Genomic DNA, 20,802 nt, shown 5'->3' with positions numbered 1-20,802 from the left:
AAAACCCTTGTGGATACCAAAATTCATGGATGCACAAGTCCCTTATATAAAATGGCATCATATTTGCATATAACCTACACACATACTCCCATATACTTTAAATCATCTCTAGATTACTTACAATACCCAAGACAATGTAAATGCTAGGTAAATTTGCCAGTATGTGGCAAAATCAAGTTTTGCTTTTTAGAACTTTCTGGAGATTTTTTTCTTGAGTATTTTGATCCACAGTTGGTTGACTCCATGAATATGGAACCTGTGGATATAGCGGGCTGACTGTATTTACCAAGATGTTCAATCGTCACCACTTAACTCCAGGACATTTTTGTCACCCCAGGAAGAGATACCCTGGGCCCACCAGCAGTCACTCTGCATTCCCCTTCTGCCCCGACAACCTCAACTCTACTTCTGGTTTCTATGAATTTACTTGTTATGAACATTTCATACAGGTGGAATCAAACAGTGTGTGGTCTTTTGTGATTGGCTTCTTTCATCTCACATGTTTTCAAAGTTCATCTGTGTTGTAGCACACATCACCTCCATTCATTTTTACATTTTATTTATCTATTCATCAGTTGATGGCTCCTTTGGGACAGTGAATAAGGCTGCTATGAACATTCATGCTCAGTTCCTTGTTAGAAGGTGTATTTTTATTTCTCTTGGGTAAATAACTACAAGCAGGATTACTGGGTCATATGGTAGGTTTATGGTTAATTTGTTGACAAATTGCCAAAATTTATTCAACAGCAAACTTCGGGAGTTGGTGATGGACAGGGAGGCCTGGTGTGCTGCAGTCCAGGGGGTTGCAAAGAGTCGGACACGACTGAGTGACTGAACTGAATTGGTTCAACAGCAGTTGTGTCATTTTATGTTCTTGCCAGCAAGGTAGAAGATTCCAGTTTTTCAAACCCTTGCCAACATTTGTTATTACCTGTGTTTTTATTATATGCATTCTAAGTGTTCTGAGGTGGTACCCCATCGTGGTGGCATGGTGGCTGCTTCCTTTCTATAACAGCAAGGCGTTTGTAACATGGCTACATGCACAGATGAAATAAAGCACAAGCTGTGGCTGAACAGCTACTGATGTGGGTTATACAACCTAACTTCTTTCTGCTAACATACTGTTCACTGATGTGGGTCATGCACAGTGTTTTAAGTTGTCTGAGTGCTCCTTTGCTTTTTTCTTTGTAATACTATAAATTTATTTCATTCATTTACAAACATTATTCTGATCATAGGTTTTATATAGGAATCCATGGCATAAAAAAGGTTATTAAGAACCTCTACCCTAGGGAATCAATCATGAATGAAGAAATTACATACAAGGTTTTGCTTGTATAAGAATATATGTGTGTATCTGTAAAGAAGGGTCATAGCTTATATCACATTTTCAGAAAGTCCCTGACTGTCCCAGAAGAGATATAAAAGGTAATTTATTATTTTTATCAATCCAAGTTACTTTGATGATTTCTATAAATAATTAGATAGGTTTGTTTTCTTGTCATTTCATGCCGAAACTAACCACCAGAAATGGGAACACTAAAGCAGACCTAAAAGGACCAAGGAGCGCAGCCTCAGTGTGATTCTGTACCATGGCAGCTGGTACCAAGCAACAATCTCAGAACCTGGAAACCCACATGTCTATACAGGAATTCATGCTACCGGCCTGCAGATCTGACAAATAATACTGAGAAATTGTAAGAGGTTTCTACATATCAAATAAATACTGAACATGAATTGTAACATAGGAATGGCTATCCAAAAACAGGTTTAAGAATTCTCCATCTTATTGTAGAAGAACAAAGATAAAATCAAGCCATTTCCCAAAATAGTTTTAAATAAGGAAGATTCACTAATAAAAACTGTAGGCCATCATAATCTACTGTTAAGAGAGTTATTTTTCACATAAGTGAATTTAAACATTTCTTACCCTTTCAATACTGTGCTGCAAACGTAGTTTCATCCTGACAACTTCCTGTTGTCGAAAAAGCTCTTTAAGTGGATCTGACAGTGAAGGTGGGGGTGTAATCTAATTAAAAAATAAAGAGTTCAAAATATTAGATTTCATTTACAATGATCAGCTATTCCTATAAAATTAAACCTTTTTAGCTCAGAACATAATGAAAACATAAATTCTTATGTTCTTTGAATTAAATAATACAGTAAGTAACAATTTCACAACTGGTTGTTACTTTTCAATTTCAACTCTTAAAGAAAGCAAAACATTTCAGAAAACGTACACACACTTTACTTCTGAGGCCACAGCAAATACCAAAGAGCAAATCAGGATGGAGGGAGTTGTTTACCACAGAGACACATTTTAGAGTGTCAGTATGTGACAGTTCACAGACAGGGAGGAAGGAGTAACAAACACACAAAAACACCGAACCAACGGTCCTAAAGATGATGGCAGTCTGAGTGTACAGTAAGTAAAGTCTCTCTGTAGACATGATAAAATCCAAACACAAAACTGCAGAGTCTTATATTTAGTGAGTTAACTTTTATAAAAATAGATGAAACTGTCTTCTAACAGAGCTGTGGTTTTCAAACTTCATTACAAATGTGATACCTCACTTTGTCTATCCATTCTCCAAAGAGCTTATGGTTAGTTCACCTCTGATTTGATCATTACCATGAACTGTGCTTTTTGACAGATGCTGGAGCTTAAGAAAGCTGACTCACTCTGCACACTCTCGAGCGTTAATACAGAGAGACATCCAAGTATGGCAGTAACTGTCTGTGACCCCTGCATATTCTCCCTCTACCTCCGGCTTTTAATAACTGTCAACATATTAGAGTGAAGAAACAAAGGTTTCTCAGAACATCCTAGCACAAAGCAATAACTTTGGAGGACTCCTCTGACAGGGGCACAAGCAGATACTGATGTGTGGCTGCAGGGACAGTGTAGTACCATACCTGAGACACTTGCCAAAGATGCAAAACTAGACCTAATCAATACTCTATTTATCAACAGTAAACAGTTTAACACCACTACGATTCAATTAGTTGAGCCAATGCAGAATATTCTATAAAACTTGTTGGGGCTGATCATTTTTCAGGTCTCTAATTATACATTTGATTTGTGTCTGTAAACTTCTTTAAATTTAGTAAGAGGCAAGAGTACAGTTTGGTGCTATTATTTCAGTTTTGAAAAGTCACACAGGCATCCTTCAAGTGGCACAGGGAAAACACCTCCTCCTTTGAGACTGGAGTGTCAGAGAAGGCTTCTCTGAGAGGGTCACGCCTGAGCTTCACCTTAAAGGAACAACCGGAGTAAAGAGTTCAGAGAAGTAAGTTGTGGGGGAAAAGAAAGAGAAAGAAGGGAGGGAGCTAATTTACACAGGAGAGAACAGTACGACCACCTGCCTGAGACAAGCAGTATGGTGTCAGGAGGCACCTGCAGGCAGGCCTGAGTTCCTGGAGCATCAAGTGTGAGAGCAGAGAGGGCAGTATGGAGAGAGCAGGAGGGCCCAGTACTACAGGCTGTAGTCTACCCTGCACACAGTGCTTCTCCAGGCATGACTCACAGAACCCTGGGTCCACAAACATGGTTTACAGGAAATGGTCCGAGAACAAGTGAGGTTGGGAAACACTGTGTGTGTGTATACATAAATATACTTATTTACATATCTCATAATTAACAAATTAAATTTTAATAGTTTTAGAAATCCTACAGTGAAGAAATCTATTTTTTGATTAATGATGTTTCCCAAACTTATTTGGTCATGAAAAACACCCCTCTTTCCCCACTGAAGAAGGTATTTAATTAACACGCTGTGGAACACATATTATGTGTAACACACTGGGGTAAATTTTGTATGTAATAGGGAACCAGGGAAAGGTCTTAATAGCTCACAGTTATACTGGAGAACAGCTATTAGGGGGACATGACTGTAAGCAAGGAATGAAGGAAGCAGGTCACTGCTGCACTGGTGTGAGAGAAGGAGGCAGTGAAAGGGATGGGGTCTAAAAATGTGGGTGACTGAGGATAAAAAAGAGGAAGTAGCTGAGGACTCGCAGGTCCTTCAGCACTAGGACTGGATGGCTGCTAACAGAGACCACAAGAGGGGACCCGAGGAGAGAGAAGGAGGTTAGGGGCAAGTTCAGTGCTGAAATGTTGAGTGGACCAGCTAGTATAAAAGAAGCCAAGGAGAGAGGTTTGTGCAGAATATACAAATCTGGGAATTATCAATATACATCCATCTGTAGAGAAGGAGTATGGGGAGACTTTTTGAGGACACTTTCCCTCTGCTTTTTCCTCATCTTGTCCCATGTTGTGGGACATTCAGAAGATGTCCAGAAGCAGGTAGAACACAGTTATGGAAGTCAGTAGTGTATTCAGAGTTGAAGACAGAGGCAGGCATCATTCTCCAAGAGACCTGCAGTGTCCCAGCCCTTCATAAGCTTATAGCTCAAAGGGAGAAGCAGGCCTGCAAACAGTTAACTGTAACATCCTGGGGAGGTTTACGGAAGACACAAGCAATTCTGTTCTGACAAGATCCTGCCCAGAGTGACATCACAGCTCACACGACAATGGAAGAGGAGAGAAAAATGGTCCTGGCGAAGACAGCATTCCATGTAGAGGGAATAGCACTGCCAAAGGACCCAGGCAGTGAGCAGAGACTCCACAGAAGAGGGGGCTCAGTGTGGCTGAAAGGCTGGGTGACTCGGATGAGTGTTGAGAAGATGAAGCAGGAATGGGGAGATGAGTCAGGCTGCTGTGCTCAGATGTGGGTTTTTACGAGTGGGCAATGGGGAGCCAGCTAATCACAGCTGAGATACTTCAACAGGGAAACAGCTTTTTATTGTTTTTAAAGGCACATAAATTGAACAACAAAAGGAAAGTGCCAAAAGAAAGAAACTAGGAGAAAAAGGAAGTGGAAAAGTTGCTGTAATGCTGAAGTGAGAGATACTGACGAGGGCCCTGGAACAGGCAGCAGAGAACATCAATTCTGGAATGAGTCCTCAGGTCTAAGGGATAGAACCTGGTTAACTGATGGGTTTCTACTGTGGCTGCTGCTGCTGCTAAGTCGCTTCAGTCATGTCCGACTCTGTGCGACCCCATAGACGGCAGCCCAACCAGCCTCTGCTGTCCCTGGGATTCTCCAGGCAAGAATACTGGAGTGGGTTGCCATTTCCTTCTCCAGTGCATGAAAGGGAAAAGTGAAAGTGAAGTCGCTCAGTCGTGTCCGACTCCTAGGGACCCCGTGGACTGTAGCCTACCAGGCTCCTCTGTCCATGGGATTCTCCAGGCAAGAGTACTGGAGTGGGGTGCCATTGCCTTCTCCGTTCTACTGTGGAGTCATCACCAATAAATTACGTGTTTGTCAGGGAGTGGGGGGTCCCGTTCCGAGATCTGAGGTCAGAGTACGGTTAGACCTGCCTTCTGGAAACAGAGAGTTGGTGGCCAAGGCACTGCAGCAGCTCAAGGTAACCATCCCCACCCAGGGCAGGCTCCCCACCAGAGGCTCCCACAGGTGCAGGCAGTCACTGCACTCACCTCAGGGCACCTGCCTGCTCTCCTCAATTCCACTCCCCTCTCACACGCAGGCACAGCTCCTGACAGCTCCCACCTACGACCCTCCTGGAAAAGCCGCAGGGTCAGCGTACTGGGGTACCAAGCCGGGGACATGTGCCTGAGGTCATTTAACTGACTGTGCCCAGGAGGTGCCTGCCATCTGATTCTAGAGATGACATGGCTCGACAGGATGTTTTGGGACTAACTGCGCGTCGAAGGCTGCTGAAACCACAGAAAGACAGGACCTTGCTGAATGAAGAATTAACTCCTGGAGAACTCTGATGTTTAAGGGGTTGGTACAAGAACCGTAAGAAGACAGAAAAAGATTAGTGAGGCAAGAGAACCAGAAGAGCACACCATCATGAAAAACCAGGGATGGGAAGAGTTTATGAAGAACCAGATGGTCATGAAGTCGAATGCGACAGAGAGCAAGTAGAAAGAAAAAGGGAGAGGTCAAACAATGAGTCAATTCGGAGCTCACGGGGGATCTCTGCCAGTGCACACACAGTGATAGGATGAACAGGAAGTGACAGAGGGGACGTCGGGCACAGACCACTCTCCAAGGTGCGGTATGAGAGAGGCTAGGCATGACCAAGTGCCACAAGCACTTTCTTCCCTGGATGAAGGAGACCCAAATATGTTCAGTGGATGGGTAACGGCCAGTGAAAAGAGAAACTGTAAAAATATAGTAGCAAGAAGTGTTCTCATAGAGCAAAGTTCCAGAGAAGGCTGGAGGGAATGGAATCAAAAGGACAAGGAAAGGAGGTACCCTTCAGAGAAATAAAAGCATTAACTCCTTAGGATTGAAAGAAGCAGCGGGTAAGGAACAAAATACCGAGGACTAGTGCTGTTCAGTAAGGCAGCACAGACCACACACGACTCCTAAGCACTGACTGACGTGTGGCTGGTCTGAACCGAGACATACTGTAAGCCAGCCTGGTTTCAAATACTCAGCACCAAAAAAAAAATACCTATGTAGACTATCTCAAAAGCTTTTCTATACTGATTATATTTTGACATAGAATTGGATATATTACTCTTTAAAATGTCAAAAGTCAAATTACTCAGTTGTCTCCGACTCTTTGCAACCCCATGGACTACACAGTCCATAGAATTCTCCAGGCCAGAATACTGGAGTGGATAGCCTTTCCCTTCTCCAGGGGATCTTACCAACCCAGGGATTGAACCCAGGTCTCCCACATTGCAGACGGATTCTTTACCAACTAAGCTATCAGGGAAGCTCCCATTAAAATGTTGTTACTAGAAAACTGAAGACTACACATGTGACCTCCATCACATTCCTACCAATGGGGCTGCAAGTGTATGTCAAGCGAGGTTACTTACTGTGGGTATGCAGATCTTGCTTAAGGGGTTTCCATCCAGGAGATACGACCCATTAAACGTCACATATTCATCATAATACTGAGGTGCCTGAGGGATCACACTACATAACAACTTGCGCTTTTCTTCAATCTTTTTTCTTATGTGCAAGTATTCAAAATAGGGATTTGCGCGCTCTGAGCTGTATGGCTGGATCTCATCAAGCTTCAGCGAGTCCACAATGGCGGCCAGGGACTGCTGGGTTTTCTCTTTTGCTTGCAGCAGAGAGGGACTCACTTGCACGGGCTGAGGCACCCGAGACACTTTCCTTTTCCGGGGGTGGTGAATCTGAGGGTCGTCCTCCTCAGTTAATCTTATTCTTCCTCGAGGGGATGCAGACTCACTGTCTTTGTCTGGTAACAGCGCACAGCTGGCCAGAAGCTGCTTGCTTTGACCGGCTCCTGTGTTTCCTTTGTTTCTGGTCATCCTTTGAGGGATCTGGTTTTCAGGTTTATCATCTTCAGCACTTTCCTCTAGTTCTACTTTAACTAAGTGTCCGTATTTATGCATTTCTGGTGGAGCTGATGGCTGTGGATGGTTCTCCAGACTTGATAAAGTACTCTGTTGTGACTCCTCATCCTCGATGGATAGCAAACACTTGTCACTTTCAGGACAATGTTTTGGATTATCTGGTTCACTCAGGTTTCCTTTTGGCACCCCTGCATTCATTTCACATAAATCAGAATCACACTTATCATTCAAATGAGTCAAAACCAAACTCTCAAGTTTGTTCTCTTTTTCATGTGAAGTATCCTGAATATCAGAAGTGCTTTTTTCAGCCTCATGGCCACTGGAAGACTTAAACATTAGCTTGCTAAATGCGTAATGAGGATTTGGCTGGGAAGACGCGTCACTTCCATTAAAGTCCTTTTCTGATGGCAATACTGGCAAAGTATTAGCTTTCTCAAAATTTGGTGCTGCTTCTTCAACAGTGTTTTCAGAGTACACTGGGACAAAGGCATCTGTCTTCTGAACGTCTGTTAGGACAAAAGTATTTTCCATATCTTTTGTAGGTTCAGTATCAGTATCCAAAACAGAACTGATGATTTGAATTGCATTTTTCTGCTGTAGAATACCTGGTTCTTGAGTGGTGACATAGGACAAAGACGTATGTCTGGAAATAGATTCAGCATCTGAAAGTGATTGGCTTTGAGAAGAGCAAGGTTGCTGTGAAGGGAGAAAGGACGCTGGATCCTGAGCACAAGTGTTTCCTGGCAATTCAGTCTGGTGAACGGACACAAAATCAATATTCTGTTCTCTCAATACTTTGTTTTCAGGATTACAAAAACCCTGAACAGAAGAATCTTGATCAGGTGCAGCAGAATTTGGGCAGCTAAAGTCTCCGGTGTTTAATGACTCCATCTCCCATGACTTACTTTGGATCACACCGACCTGATTAGAGGGCTCTAAGTGCACAGGACTGCCCATCAGTGTGCCCATGGGAGCAGTGCCCTTGATGACATTTGTATCAGTAGAATTATATTTGCTGTTTACAGATCTAGTTGGAGAGGCTGCAAAACTGGAATGTATGTTAGACACACTCAAAAGTTCTCTTTCAGGCACGTTGGAGGATACCTCAGATTTGGGAGAAGGACAAATCTCTCTTGGCACAGCTGAGCCATCTTGACTGCTCTCTTCTGATATTGTTTGGAATTGCTTTGTATGCTCACAAATGACAGAGGGCATGCTACATCTTCGGGCTTCTGCAGCTGATCTCCCTTCATTTGTAATTAGTTTAGCATCTTCGACAGAAGATGCCCGGAGATGGGAGGTCAGAAGCCTGCTAGCATATGATGCTTTAATCCGCTCTGATAGGTCAGTCAGGCTATCCAGCTCCCTGTCATGAAGGGCAGGAGATTTGGCAACTGGCAAAAATGGTGACTGGGAAAAGGATATCTGGGAATCTGAACCCTCTAACATAAAGTCTGAGTCATACTCAACTGGAGGCCTTGGTGTTGTCATTGTAGTAAGACAGGAATCTTCTGAGCTAGCCACTGAAATCATGGAGACAGACCTGGAGCTGAGACCTGGCTTTTCACTTTCTGATCTAGGAGACCTGTTCAAGTTATTATCTGAAACAAAGGATGACTTGCCTAAACTCATCATATTTTTGGTGTCCACAGATTGGGATCTGTTACTTACAGCATCTTTACAGTGTTTCTCCTTAGTGTAAGTATCAGTCAACTCAGAACTCTTTGACCTAGTAAGTTCTTTATTTTTGGACTCTGCTAGTGCATGCTTTGTTTTTTCTTTATCTTTTACTTTAAGTTCTAAACAACTGCGATTTCTCAACCGTTCCTTTTCTTTTTGCTTAATCTTTTCCTTGTGTTTTCTGTGCCACTGCTCTATTTCCAGGTCTTTAAGGCTTAGCATCCGTTCAAAGCTGGTCTGCATTAAGTCATCATTCACAAGCCTCTTTTCTTTGGGCCGAGTATCTTTTGATGCTGGTGATGACTTAGGTTTAGGCTTATCTGCTTCAGATTTTAGTTTGAGTGAACTACTCAGTTGAATTTTATCCTTATGTTTGTCTCGTTCTTTATACCTATCTATATCTTTTTTATCTTTTTCTTTTCCATCAGGAGTTCTCAAAGGTTCATCTTTTGTTTTTTCTTTGAGAGAGAAAGTTTTTTCATGTTGTGCTTTATTACTGTCTGTTATACTTGACTTTCTCTCTTCCTGGAAGTGTTTGGAATTACTTATATTTACACTGTCTCTAGATTTGTCCTTTTTATCTACCTCCCTATCTTTTTCTTTATTTTTGCTTTTTTCTGATTTAGTATAGTCACTATTATCTGATGGCTTTTTTTTTTCCATCAAGTGCTTCTCTTTGCTCTCTGCTGGATGTCTCTCTTTCTCAGGTTTTTCTTTGTCATGTTTCCTATCCATCTTTTCTCTACTTTTATCTCTGTCATCATTTTTTTTAATGGTAGTAATGTTTTTTAGCTTCTCACCTTCTCGATGGCATTTTTCTGTGTGATGTGAATATAGCTTGTCCTTTTCTTTTATTCTGTCAACAAATTCACTAGGATCTAATCTCTCTTTCTCTGACTTATGCTCATGTTTTATCTTCTTCTCTTTTTCATAATTTTTTCTGTCAGTCCTCTCAATGTCCTTATCTTTAGTTTGAAATCGTTTCTCAGATTTTTCCTTACTTTCTTTTATATGCTTTTCAATTTCTGTTTCCTTTTCCACTGAATGTAACCCTATCGTCTCTTCAGTGGCACTTACCCCTAAAGAGCTGAATTCGGTTTCTTTATCTGTAAGTACATTCTCTCTCTCATCTTTTAAATCTTTTTTTTCTTCCCTAAAAGATTTCTCACTTTCCTTTTTAATCTTTTCCCGTTCTTCTTTAAAGTTTCTCTCTTTGGAGATGTGCTTTTCCTTGGTTGATTTATCATCTTTTGTGTTTTTCTCCAACTTTGACTTTTTTTCTAACGTTAGGGACTCATGTTCTATACTTAAAAATAGATCTTCGGTTTCATCACTTTTAAAAAAATTCTCTTTCCAAAACTCTCTATCAAATTCCACACTCCGTTGCAGCTCTTTAGTACTATCCCTACTTTTGTATTTTTCCTTTTCACCTTCAATTTCTTTTTTATGCTTTTCTTTTTCCCTTTCTTTATGTTTTAACTTATGTTTTTTTAATGTTTTACCTTCTTTATCCATTTTTTTCAGTGTGCAATCTGAATTTTCAAATGTTGGACTGTGATCATCATCTTTTATTTTGGCATTTGACTTTTCACCAAATTCTAAGTGGAAATCTTTATGATGTTTGTTTTTTTCCTTATGCTTACAAGATTTTACACTTGAACTTTCTGGCAAGAATTCAGATTCTATATTATCATACCGAACAAGATCAGGCTGTAATGACATTTCAGAACTTCCTGGTGATAAACAGGTTTTAGAATGTTCTTGTTTTAGTGGTGCTGACTGCTTTTCACTGAGTCCACAAGAATGTTTGGGAGATTTACCACTGGAAATATGAAATAAATGTAATGAAGTATCATCTTTCGGGCTAAAAGATTTCCTAAAATTCCCCTCGTCTCTGGTCTTATCTGAACAATCTAGTGTAGTATTAACTGTCAAGTTTGTTACTCTGGTATTTTCTTTCCCCTCTTTTTCTTGCTTCAGCTCTTGATTCTCTTTATTTTTGTTCTGGTTCTTTAATTTCCTTTTAACTTTGCCTTTCTGTTTGTGTTCATTTGAAACTCCATATTCCTTTTTGGTTTGAATATCAGAATTTGACGTTTCAGGGACAGAACATGGAGCAGAACACTTTTTGCTCTGAACAATTTCTTCATCTGAACTTTCAGAACTTGAATACAAAACCCTAGATGGCTTTTGTTTTTTACTTTTAAATGATTTAGGATAGAAAGCTTTTTCCTGTTTTGCAAATAAACTATTCTTTTCTACTTCAGATTCATTCTCTTTTCGCAGTTCTTTCCTAAGAATATGCCTGTCATCAATCATTTTATTTATTTCCTCTTCATCATCATCTTTGAACTCATACTCATCAAGGGCAGATGGAAGAGGTGCTTTACTAGGAACGATCTGTTTACTTTCACAGATGAGAGAGTCTTTCTCTGTCTCAGAGTCAATATTTTCATCAACGCTGGAAGGATTTACAGACTGAGCCTCTTCAGAATCTAGAATATGAAAAAGAAAATCTCCTGTTAGTCAAGAGACAACTGTCAGGAAAATAATACTGAGAGAAAAACATAGCATGTATAGCAAATACTTCAATTTTGAAAAAAATTTATATTTATATGTAAATAATACAATGAAAAAATATGTAAGAGCTCTGCTAGTTTTGTGGAAAAGCTTCAGAAACTCTGCTTCAATATGAGACCTCATGACACCTGTAAAAGCACACAATACACTGGATATACTATATATATATATATATATATATATATATATATAAACTAATATTAAAATGTATGAACAATTAAGAGGTTCAAAACTCCAAGGGGCTGGATTCAGGGAAACATTGGCTACTACTGTAAAAAATAAAAAAAATCATTTTGTAGCCATGCTATGTGGCATGTGGGACCTTAAGTTCCCCAATCAGGGATCAAACTGGTGCCCTGAGATGGAAGGATAGAGATTTAATCACTGAACCACCAGGGAAGTCCCCTGTAAAATTTTATATATATGTACATTTTCTTTTTTCCTGAAGAGAGAATATTTAAGTAAAATTCTTTGATGCAGAAAAGATTAACAATCACTAACTTAAAAAGTTTAATTAAATAAAAACTAGATTATTTTATATGCTTCAGAATTTTTTTACTAGTAAAAACATAAATGATCAAATGATTCCCACAAGGACAGAACTTGAATAAAGGTGAACGGTTGTAACTATACAAGAAACATGATTGTCAGCTTTACCACCTATAAAAAAAAAAGAAAAAGAAAAAAAAGAAATACACCCCCCAACTATGAAATCAAGATTGTAACAGATAGGCTGATATATAATTTGAAAAAAGCTACTTTATTCTTTAGTTCTTTTACAGATTTTTTTTCCTTCCTAGTTGGGAATCTTTTCTTAGCTGAAACGTATGTTGTATGCATGGAGCCTCCAACTGAAAAGAAAACCCAGGCCTGTAAAATTAAAAGAAAACTGAAGACTTCGATCAAAAGAGGAGAACATCAAACTTCACTTTTTTGGCTAAATATATAACAATATAAAGGTAACAATTTATTTGAATACATCAAGTTTCCCCTAAAAGTGATCTAGCTCTCAAATATTCTTTACATGGAAATTCAAATTGCAGAAGCATTTTTGAGTATCTGTAAGGTTCTGAGCACTGGACAAGAGCTCTGGAGAGATGTGGAGAAGAGGTGGTAATATTCTAATACTATTAAATGCCAACTGAGTGACAGTTATATTGACACGTGGAATTAAAAAAAAAAGAACACTTTTAGAATGACAATCGCTTGTAAGCCTAACTCCATTCCCAGTTCTCTTAATACTGCAATACAGAGCATCAAACTGTAGAGTTTAATGGTCCAAAAAAGGGAACAGCTGTTCTGGAAGTAGTATTTGTTCTGCTCCTCGATTAAATAAATATAAAAATATGTACTTATATGACAGGTGTTATTTTCCTTGTTGGCACCTTATTTACAATTTGTTCTTGAGGACTTTTCTCCCCTTGCAGTTTTTAAGGAGTTGATATTTTATGGTATGTATAGAACTCTTGTATTTATATTCTTTCTCATTAGGTAAGTTTAACTGGAAACTGGGAATGATTTTTTTCCTTGTATATTCCTTAACATCTCAAGTCGACACTAGAATCAATCTTGAGTAAACATTTAGTATGCTTCTCTAGGCACAGAGTGCTCAGTGGGAGGTGTGATGTGATTAGAAGAACAGAGCTCTGCAGAGTAACAGTGACTCAGCCTGATGATGGCTCAGATGGCTGTTGGCACCCGGTCTAAAGGGTGCAGGTACCCTTCTCCAGTCAGTACCTGGGAAAGGGGCGCAGGCTTCTCACAGCAACAGCACGGAATGGGGAGGGAAGGATATTAGGAACTTCAGGCAGACTTCAGGGTGTGAAAACAACAAATGTAACAAAAGGCAGCTCAAACACAGCATGTCCCATTTCATATACAGCTTTTTTTCATTCAACAGTTGCAGACATTTTCTTTTAAAGTTGCATCTTCTTTATTACTGTTTTTAAGGACTGCATGTTACACGGAGTTAATATGTAATCACGATATACTGTGAAGACAGTGTGGAGTTACCCCGGGAGGAGGATGGCAGCCTGGCTCTGGCCACTGAGTTGCACCCGCCCACCAGGCTTGCTCCTCTGCGTGCGGGCTCTCAGTACCGCCAATCAGGACCCTGAATGGCTCTCCTAAAGCTGGCCAGTCTGGGACCCCAGCGATGACTCTACATCTCTGTGATGACATTCCACTGGCAGACCAGATTCAAATCCTTTTTCTCCCCTAAGGAGTACTAAACCTTTTTGATTTACTTTACCCAGGACTATGGATAAAGCTGGTCTTGGAATTCTGGCTCAGTAGTAAAAACAAACATGTTTGCTCCACCTCTCTTAGGATAGTGAGAAATTCACCCAAGAATCCAAATCCTCAAGCCCCTGTACTGAAAATGGCCATGGTCATCGTGATACGACACCGTTTTCAATTTGGTTCCAATGTTTTTCGTCTTTACTATCTATTTAGTTACTAGATTTGAAAGTGTATTTAAAACAGTTTACTGAATTATTTCTGATAAAAAAGCTCCTTTAAAAAATATTATGTTTATCATCTCAACAATTTTCTTTGGGAAATGAGGGAGACAGTGAGAAATGAGCAATCATTAAAGCATTAAATTTTTCACTAAAGCATTTTGTCATCTGTGAAAAAGTGCTAAATAACAAAATAAAACTTAATTGATTAAAAATGTAATACATTTGAAAGTTGCTCTTGTACATCTCAAGGCATTATTTGGAAAACAGTTTTCCTGAAATTGAAATCATGGAGATGCAATAAGCAAAAGCCAGATTTAGAGAAAAATTACCAGGCAAATGATTTTTTTCAACAACAAAAAATTACAAGAACAAAAGAACGGAAGGGGATAGTTACATGACACAGTGAATTCTCAAAATCTAATCCAAACATGATGTGTACTATAATCTACTCCTTTCTTGATAAATTCTTCACAAACCTGACACTTTGTTCTAAAATATGACAATTGCTCGTTGCTGTCACTTGGGAATTTTTCATCAAAATCTGAATTAAATCTTTGTATTTTCCTCTTAGACTTTTTTAACCCTGCACTTGAGTTAGTTGTGAATGAAATTCTAGGTTCAAAATAATTTTCATACAACGTTGAGCCTGATGCTGCACCCATGTTCTCACAACAGCTTTTAAGAACAAGAAATCAGAGTCTCTCTGACTGATTCTGTGCCTCTAATTCTGGGAGTTTGTAAGATTTTAAACAATCTTTATCCCTGAAGTTGTGATGTAACTTGATGTGGGGTTTTCCCTTTCCATGCTTTTTGTTTTTGCTTTGTACATTCCCCTTTGATCTACAAATATCCTTCTTCAGTTAAGAGACATCTTCTTCAACTAAAAAAATTACTTTCTTTCCAACATTTATTATTTTTTGTAAAAAGAATACTGGATATGCTGGGCATGGGTTTGTTTTTTTTTTAACCATTTTTCTTACATTCCCAATGACTTTTCAATGTTCTACATGTTGCCCTTCTCTTAGATCTCAAATTAAATCTTCAGCGATGTCCAGTTTATTCTTTAACCCTATATGGAATGCTTACTTTCAGTAATGATAAACATTTTGAATTTCAAGGACTTTCCTGGCCAACTTTTTCAAGGTGGCCTTCTGTTAGGGTTATTGGGTCGACTGCCCCCACCATTATCCCAGCGTCTCCAAGCGCACTGAGAACTTACCCTTCTGCTTCCTATGTAATTTTCATTCTCCAGATCAACTGTTGTGCTTGTTCATTTTGGCCCTTCTTGTTTGTCTTTCAGTTGATTTTCCTCAACTCTCTGGATTTCTTTTCATACTGATAAAGGGAAAAACTGGTTTCTTCAGCAGTTTTATGGAGGACCGCTACAGCAGGCGTCCCCTGCATGTGTGCTCCATGGTCCCTCCAACCGCCGTCTGTTGCTGAGAATGCGCCTGCAACAAGCTGGCTCTGAACTTCAGAGCCCCCAGGCTCCACTGGGAGGGATATTTGAGTTGTTGCTTTGCTCTGCAATACTCTACTAACCACAACCAGTATACTGAACCTGATTACATAAATATAACTTACGTTCTAGTCAAGGAAGTAACATTAGGAAAAAAACACCTGCATTTTAGGAAACATATCTTTACAGCTTCCATATCCCTAAACTGATTGTAAAATGCAGTCTAGAGACAGGAAAATAAAATATTGGGTAATTTTATACAGCTTATTCTAAATCTGCATTTCTAAACCTCAATTTAAAATAAAATAAAATAAACCTCATTTTTCTAAGGAAAAAAGTAGTCATGTTTAGTACATTTGTTTGGAAGTAAGTATGCCATATGGGAATATATTTTCACTGTATTTCTACAGTAACAGGTACAGGGGTAAAGGAGTTACAGCAAAGAATTTAGGGGTGAGCTGGGGAGAGAAGAGAGTATAATCAATAGGTGAAAACACTATGTCTAAAAGCGAAATTGACATAAAAAGTAAAACCAAGTACCACACCACTCTGTACACTCCCTTAGTTATACATGGTCTTTCTACCAACACATCAGTCACACAAAAATGAAGTCTATAAAGTATAAATTAATCAAGACTGTCCCCCTCTGAAAATATGACTGGTATCACTACAAAAAATTTGATGTCACTAAAGGAAACTGACAAAAATCACCCAGTCTCGGCTATTCCATCAATACATGTGTGTGTATATATATATATATATATATGCACATATATATATTTATATATATATTACATGGAGGTCCTTTAAACCATGAGCAGGTAAAACAGGATGATATAGCTAAGGCTAAACTCATTTATTTGTATACATATATGTAATATTTTAAGTCAAAAGTCTTTTTTAAGAGTTCTGCCCAAATGTACCCTTCAGAGAGATTTAGTCTTAAATATTCAGCAATATCTCAAGGACTAAAATAATGTGACAGACTCACTTTAAGTTGCTAGGCACTGGTAGAAATGCAGTTTATAAGACAAACCATCAAGCTAATATATTTTTAACAAAAAATCAATTCATTCTGAATTTGCAATAAGCCATTTTATATGTTGGGCAAATACACTTAAAATTTCTTAATTATATTTACATAAACTTCAAAGAGAGATACTGAGATTATTATTTTATGTAACATAAAAATTTAAAGACTTATATTCATTTGCAGACATCCAAACAACATACTAGCTGCAGTCACAATTTCCCATTTATTTTTCTGATATATGAGCAAGTAAAAAATATAGAACTATGCAATTTTTATAGACACTACTAAAGAGTAAATGCTTACAATATGGTAACTTAGGTATAATAATTTCTTTCCCTTTTTCTCCACTTAACAAAAGTTGACATATAAAATTTTAAAAAGACACTCAATCTTGAATTTAAAACTCTTAAGCTTTAGAGTTAGGTTGATATAATGAATCTACATAAAACACACGATAAAACCTGTATTGATTTTAAAGTACTGGCTTTCAAATAAGAGAACTGTAGAGGTTTTTGGTTGTTTAAGATTCAGGTAGAAGTAGTTGGTGATATTTAGAGAAACGTGTGAAGAATTAAAATCAGAACTCTGTGTATACAGTATACCACATATATCACAAAACAGAGGAGAAAAAGCGGAGTATGTAAAACATGGTGACGGAAGTTCTTTTAATTGATCACTAAAGAATATCTTATTGCCTACTATGCTGTATGCTCAGCCCTCTGCACATCGCATGCCTTTTCATTTCTTGTAAGCACCTATACCACAGTGATGGGTGAGGAATAAAAGCTGCTGAACACCAAGTACAGTGCTTACTCTATGTGACCTCTACCTGTAGTCTCTATGCTTCCAAGGTTAAAAGAAGCTTGTTTTAAAATTTCCTCAGGTTGAGTCTTCTTCCTACTTAAATTGTTAACATCACATAATCCATTTAATAAAAATTTCTGGTGTATTTTGACTTAAGTTATTGTTTTTTTGTATCTCTTGATACAAAAACTGTTATTAACTGTTATAATTCCATGTCTGCATGAATCAAGAGTCATATTTTCATAGTTCCTGAAATATAAAACTGAGGATATGAGTTTAACAAATATGACAATATATTTAGAATAGTTACAATCTTTTAACATTAAGAAAATAAGGCTTCGAATTACTGGTCATTTTGTGTATTTTATGGCATAGAAATGCACTCAGTGAACACCAGAGGGAAACAACATATCACTGTCTTTTTGGAAGTTTCTTAATCTGTCTCATGGTAGACTCTAAACACAGACTGCCTACTTATGATGGAGTATTTCCTTGCTTAATCTGAAGCGTGCAAGTGAGCAAAGCTTATAGCAGTGGCTTAATAAACATGGCCGGATTACTGGCAGTCAAAGCAATGTAAGGAAAGGGTGAACAATTATTTTTAACAATGCCTGGCATTTTCAACTTTACCCACTGAGCACTTTGTTTACGTAATAAAACAGGGTCTGCAAACCTGCAGCAGAATCTCTACTTTGGCAATTAATGAGTGTCAGAAAGCATGGGGAGGGGCGCAGTGCGACACAGAGTCACCCACTTCTCCGTTACCGTAATTCTGGTTCAGGAGCGTGGTCTGGTTCTCTGAATATGACTCAGCTTTCAGCAGGTTAGCAAGAAGCAAATATCTGTAGCAAATCCTATTATCAGATAGAATTTCTGTCAGGAAGGTAATATGGAATAAGACTGTGGAAAAAGGGCAGAGGTTAGGGGAAAAAAACCACAGAATTATGCAGATTTAAAAGTGTCATACACTTGTATGCAAATCAGTTGTACTGACCAGGACATGAATTCCTGCAACAATATCATAAATACCTGATGTGCATGACATAAAATGACTACTCAGGGAGGTTCATGAACTTGGGCCACCCTGCACGTTGTTTATTACTAATCTGTGATGAAATGATGAAATAACAGGCTTGTATCAGAGGAAATCAGCGATGTCACAAGCACACTCTGAGGTCATCAGACAGACACCTCTTGTCAGAGCATTCTCCTCTCTGATGAAAGAAGCCATGCACTGGCATATATTCTGGCACAAGCTCTGTGCCCTGAGGACCTGACACTCTGCAGAACAGTGCCTCTGAGCAGCACTGTCACAAAGCACAACACCTAATGGGGTAAGCCGAACTCTAAAATGTTTCCTACAGAATGCCTTTTTATCTACTCCAAATTTAAGTTCTGAAATCCACACCCAGTGATACTCTCTAACTTTGCAACACTTAAAGTGTATCTGTCACATGGATGACATAACATACAAAATGGTGTCAGGCTTTACATGTACAAATGTCTATGGGCAGTCAAATTAATACTCGATTAAATATTAATACATTCTGAATTTAGATTAGATGATGTTAAGTCTGACAAGGACCTCATGTAAATTAAACAATAAATTTGGGTATTTTCATCAGTCTTTTCAGCAACTTCAAAATCTTTGTATGATACTTACGGATGATTTTTACTGATGATTTTTAAATCATTCCTTGAGGGATTTTGATCAAGCAATAATTCAGGCACATTCACCATGTGGAAAATAAGTATGCTGAAAAATTAATACATAGCTGATGAACACATGAAACAGCATCAGTGAAAAATCAAAAACGGTTCTAAAAGACGTGCTTTACTCTAATGAAACATGTAAGTTCAAATAAAATACCTAATTTCTTCCATGGGAAAAATTTATTGCGGCACTTCTTTCTCACAGATAAATTTTTAACTAAAGCTGCTTTTCACTGCTATTGTTTTCTGAAGAGACCAGGATTACAAAGTCCATAGGCATAATAAATGGGAGAATTAATATATCATATAAAATGTTTCTCTTCTTCAAATCTTATTTTCTTACTTTCCTATGGAAGCTATGTAATTCAGTTATTATAATCCTTATTTCACATAGCACAAAGATGTTCAATTGACTTTCAGTTTGCACCTGGCAGATGGATTTACAAATACTTTGAAATTAAAGAAGTCATAGGGGTTAGAGGATAATCACATTAGTATCTCCATTTCCTTCACCAGCTATGTCTTCCGAGCTCACAGAAGGCCCCTCCGTGCTGAAGCACCAGAGGTGAGACCTTGCTGTTGCCGGACCAGGTGTTCCCAGACTCACCCAGTCTCTTTAATGGACAAACTCAGCCTACAGGTTCAGCGACTCTGGATTTGTGGGTAATGGAAGCTTCTGGCATAATCCCTAAGGCCCAATTACCCCGTCCTCCAATTAAACAAATATCTGTTAAGCAATGTCTGTGTACCAAACACTTCAGTCTACATTTACTGGAGGGTGAAGGAGAGAAAATATACACAAAAAGGAATGTTGCCACCTTTACAATTCCTCTTATAGTTTTAGCTCCCATCATTACGATTCCCACTACTAAACACTGCTGTCAACCCTTTAAATAACATGTTTGTCTCTCTCTATTCCTTCCTCCCCCATATCTCTTCCCCTTATAATTAGCCCCCTTTTTGGATGGGTGATAGTTAAGTGGAAGCCTTGATCCTTTCCTATGTGGAATACAGGAACAATCACTACTGCCGGCCCCTTTCAGAACTATTGAAAACATACCAGGCGTTTCCCCTAACATATCATCTTGAGAATTTCTTGGTACTTAAAAAACCCAATATCCTGAACCTTTTATGTGCTATTCACCTTAACTGAGTTTTGCACAAAATTCCCCTGGAGAAGTACCTATTAAGTACACACTTAAAATTTTAGTCTTGTCCATTTTTTAAAGTCTGATATGGTGTTTTAAGTCATTTTTATTTTCTTCTACAGGTCCTCCCTCGTTTCGTACAATCCAGCTGGGAAAAGATGCTGGGTGCAGCTCAGCACACTCCTCTGTCTGGGCCCCTCCTGCCAATGGCAGCGGGATCTGACCTGGAGGACTGGGGAGGGGAGCAGAGTGTCCCTCCAGTAGGAGGGCAGGCAAGGGTTTCATTCTCTTTCTAATTTAATGTTGGCAACTACTGATCCTCAATGCTCCCAGACACCAACTAACAGGGAGTTGCAAAGTGGTCAGTCTCTCTTGCCATTCTTTTAGCTGGATTAATCTTATAAGAAAACATTTCTTCTCATCATAATGAGGTTACCCAGTGATAGAGTTCATACAGGAATATGGAGGCAAAATAAATGATTGACTTTTCCCTCTTTTTTGCCTATTTTTTAAGATAACAAACTGGTTCTTTGGTGACCATGAATTAATTTAAA

At 38.8% G+C, this 20,802-nt stretch overlaps 1 protein-coding gene and 1 long non-coding RNA gene across 12 annotated transcripts in view; one reads left to right on the top strand and one right to left on the bottom strand.

Annotated features, from left to right (window-relative positions):
- Positions 1 to 20,802, bottom strand: part of ANKRD12 (ankyrin repeat domain 12) — a 96,621-nt gene that overhangs the window by 6,191 nt on the left and 69,628 nt on the right. For 7 of the 11 annotated variants that reach the window (XM_081561626.1, XM_081561619.1, XM_081561623.1 and 4 more), the window contains 2 exons: positions 6,863 to 11,544; positions 1,931 to 2,029 (listed from right to left, as the gene is read on the bottom strand). In XM_081561626.1, the coding sequence (XP_081417752.1) occupies positions 1,931 to 2,029; positions 6,863 to 11,544 (4,781 nt within the window). Of the gene's footprint in view, positions 1 to 1,930; positions 2,030 to 6,862; positions 11,545 to 18,152; positions 18,242 to 19,050; positions 19,144 to 20,802 lie in introns of all 11 variants that reach the window. The other 4 variants (XM_081561628.1, XM_081561627.1, XM_081561630.1 and 1 more) reach the window with 1 other exon arrangement.
- Positions 18,604 to 20,725, top strand: LOC145534342 (uncharacterized). Its single transcript, XR_014074483.1, has 3 exons — positions 18,604 to 18,721; positions 19,617 to 19,763; positions 20,371 to 20,725. It is a non-coding gene; the product is annotated as an uncharacterized LOC145534342 (long non-coding RNA).

Source organism: Giraffa tippelskirchi, chromosome 14, assembly GCF_054371585.1.
Source record: "Giraffa tippelskirchi isolate mGirTip1 chromosome 14, T2T-mGirTip1v1.2.pri, whole genome shotgun sequence".
Lineage (NCBI taxonomy): Eukaryota > Metazoa > Chordata > Mammalia > Artiodactyla > Giraffidae > Giraffa > Giraffa tippelskirchi.
This window is presented reverse-complemented; position numbering and strand designations above follow the sequence as displayed.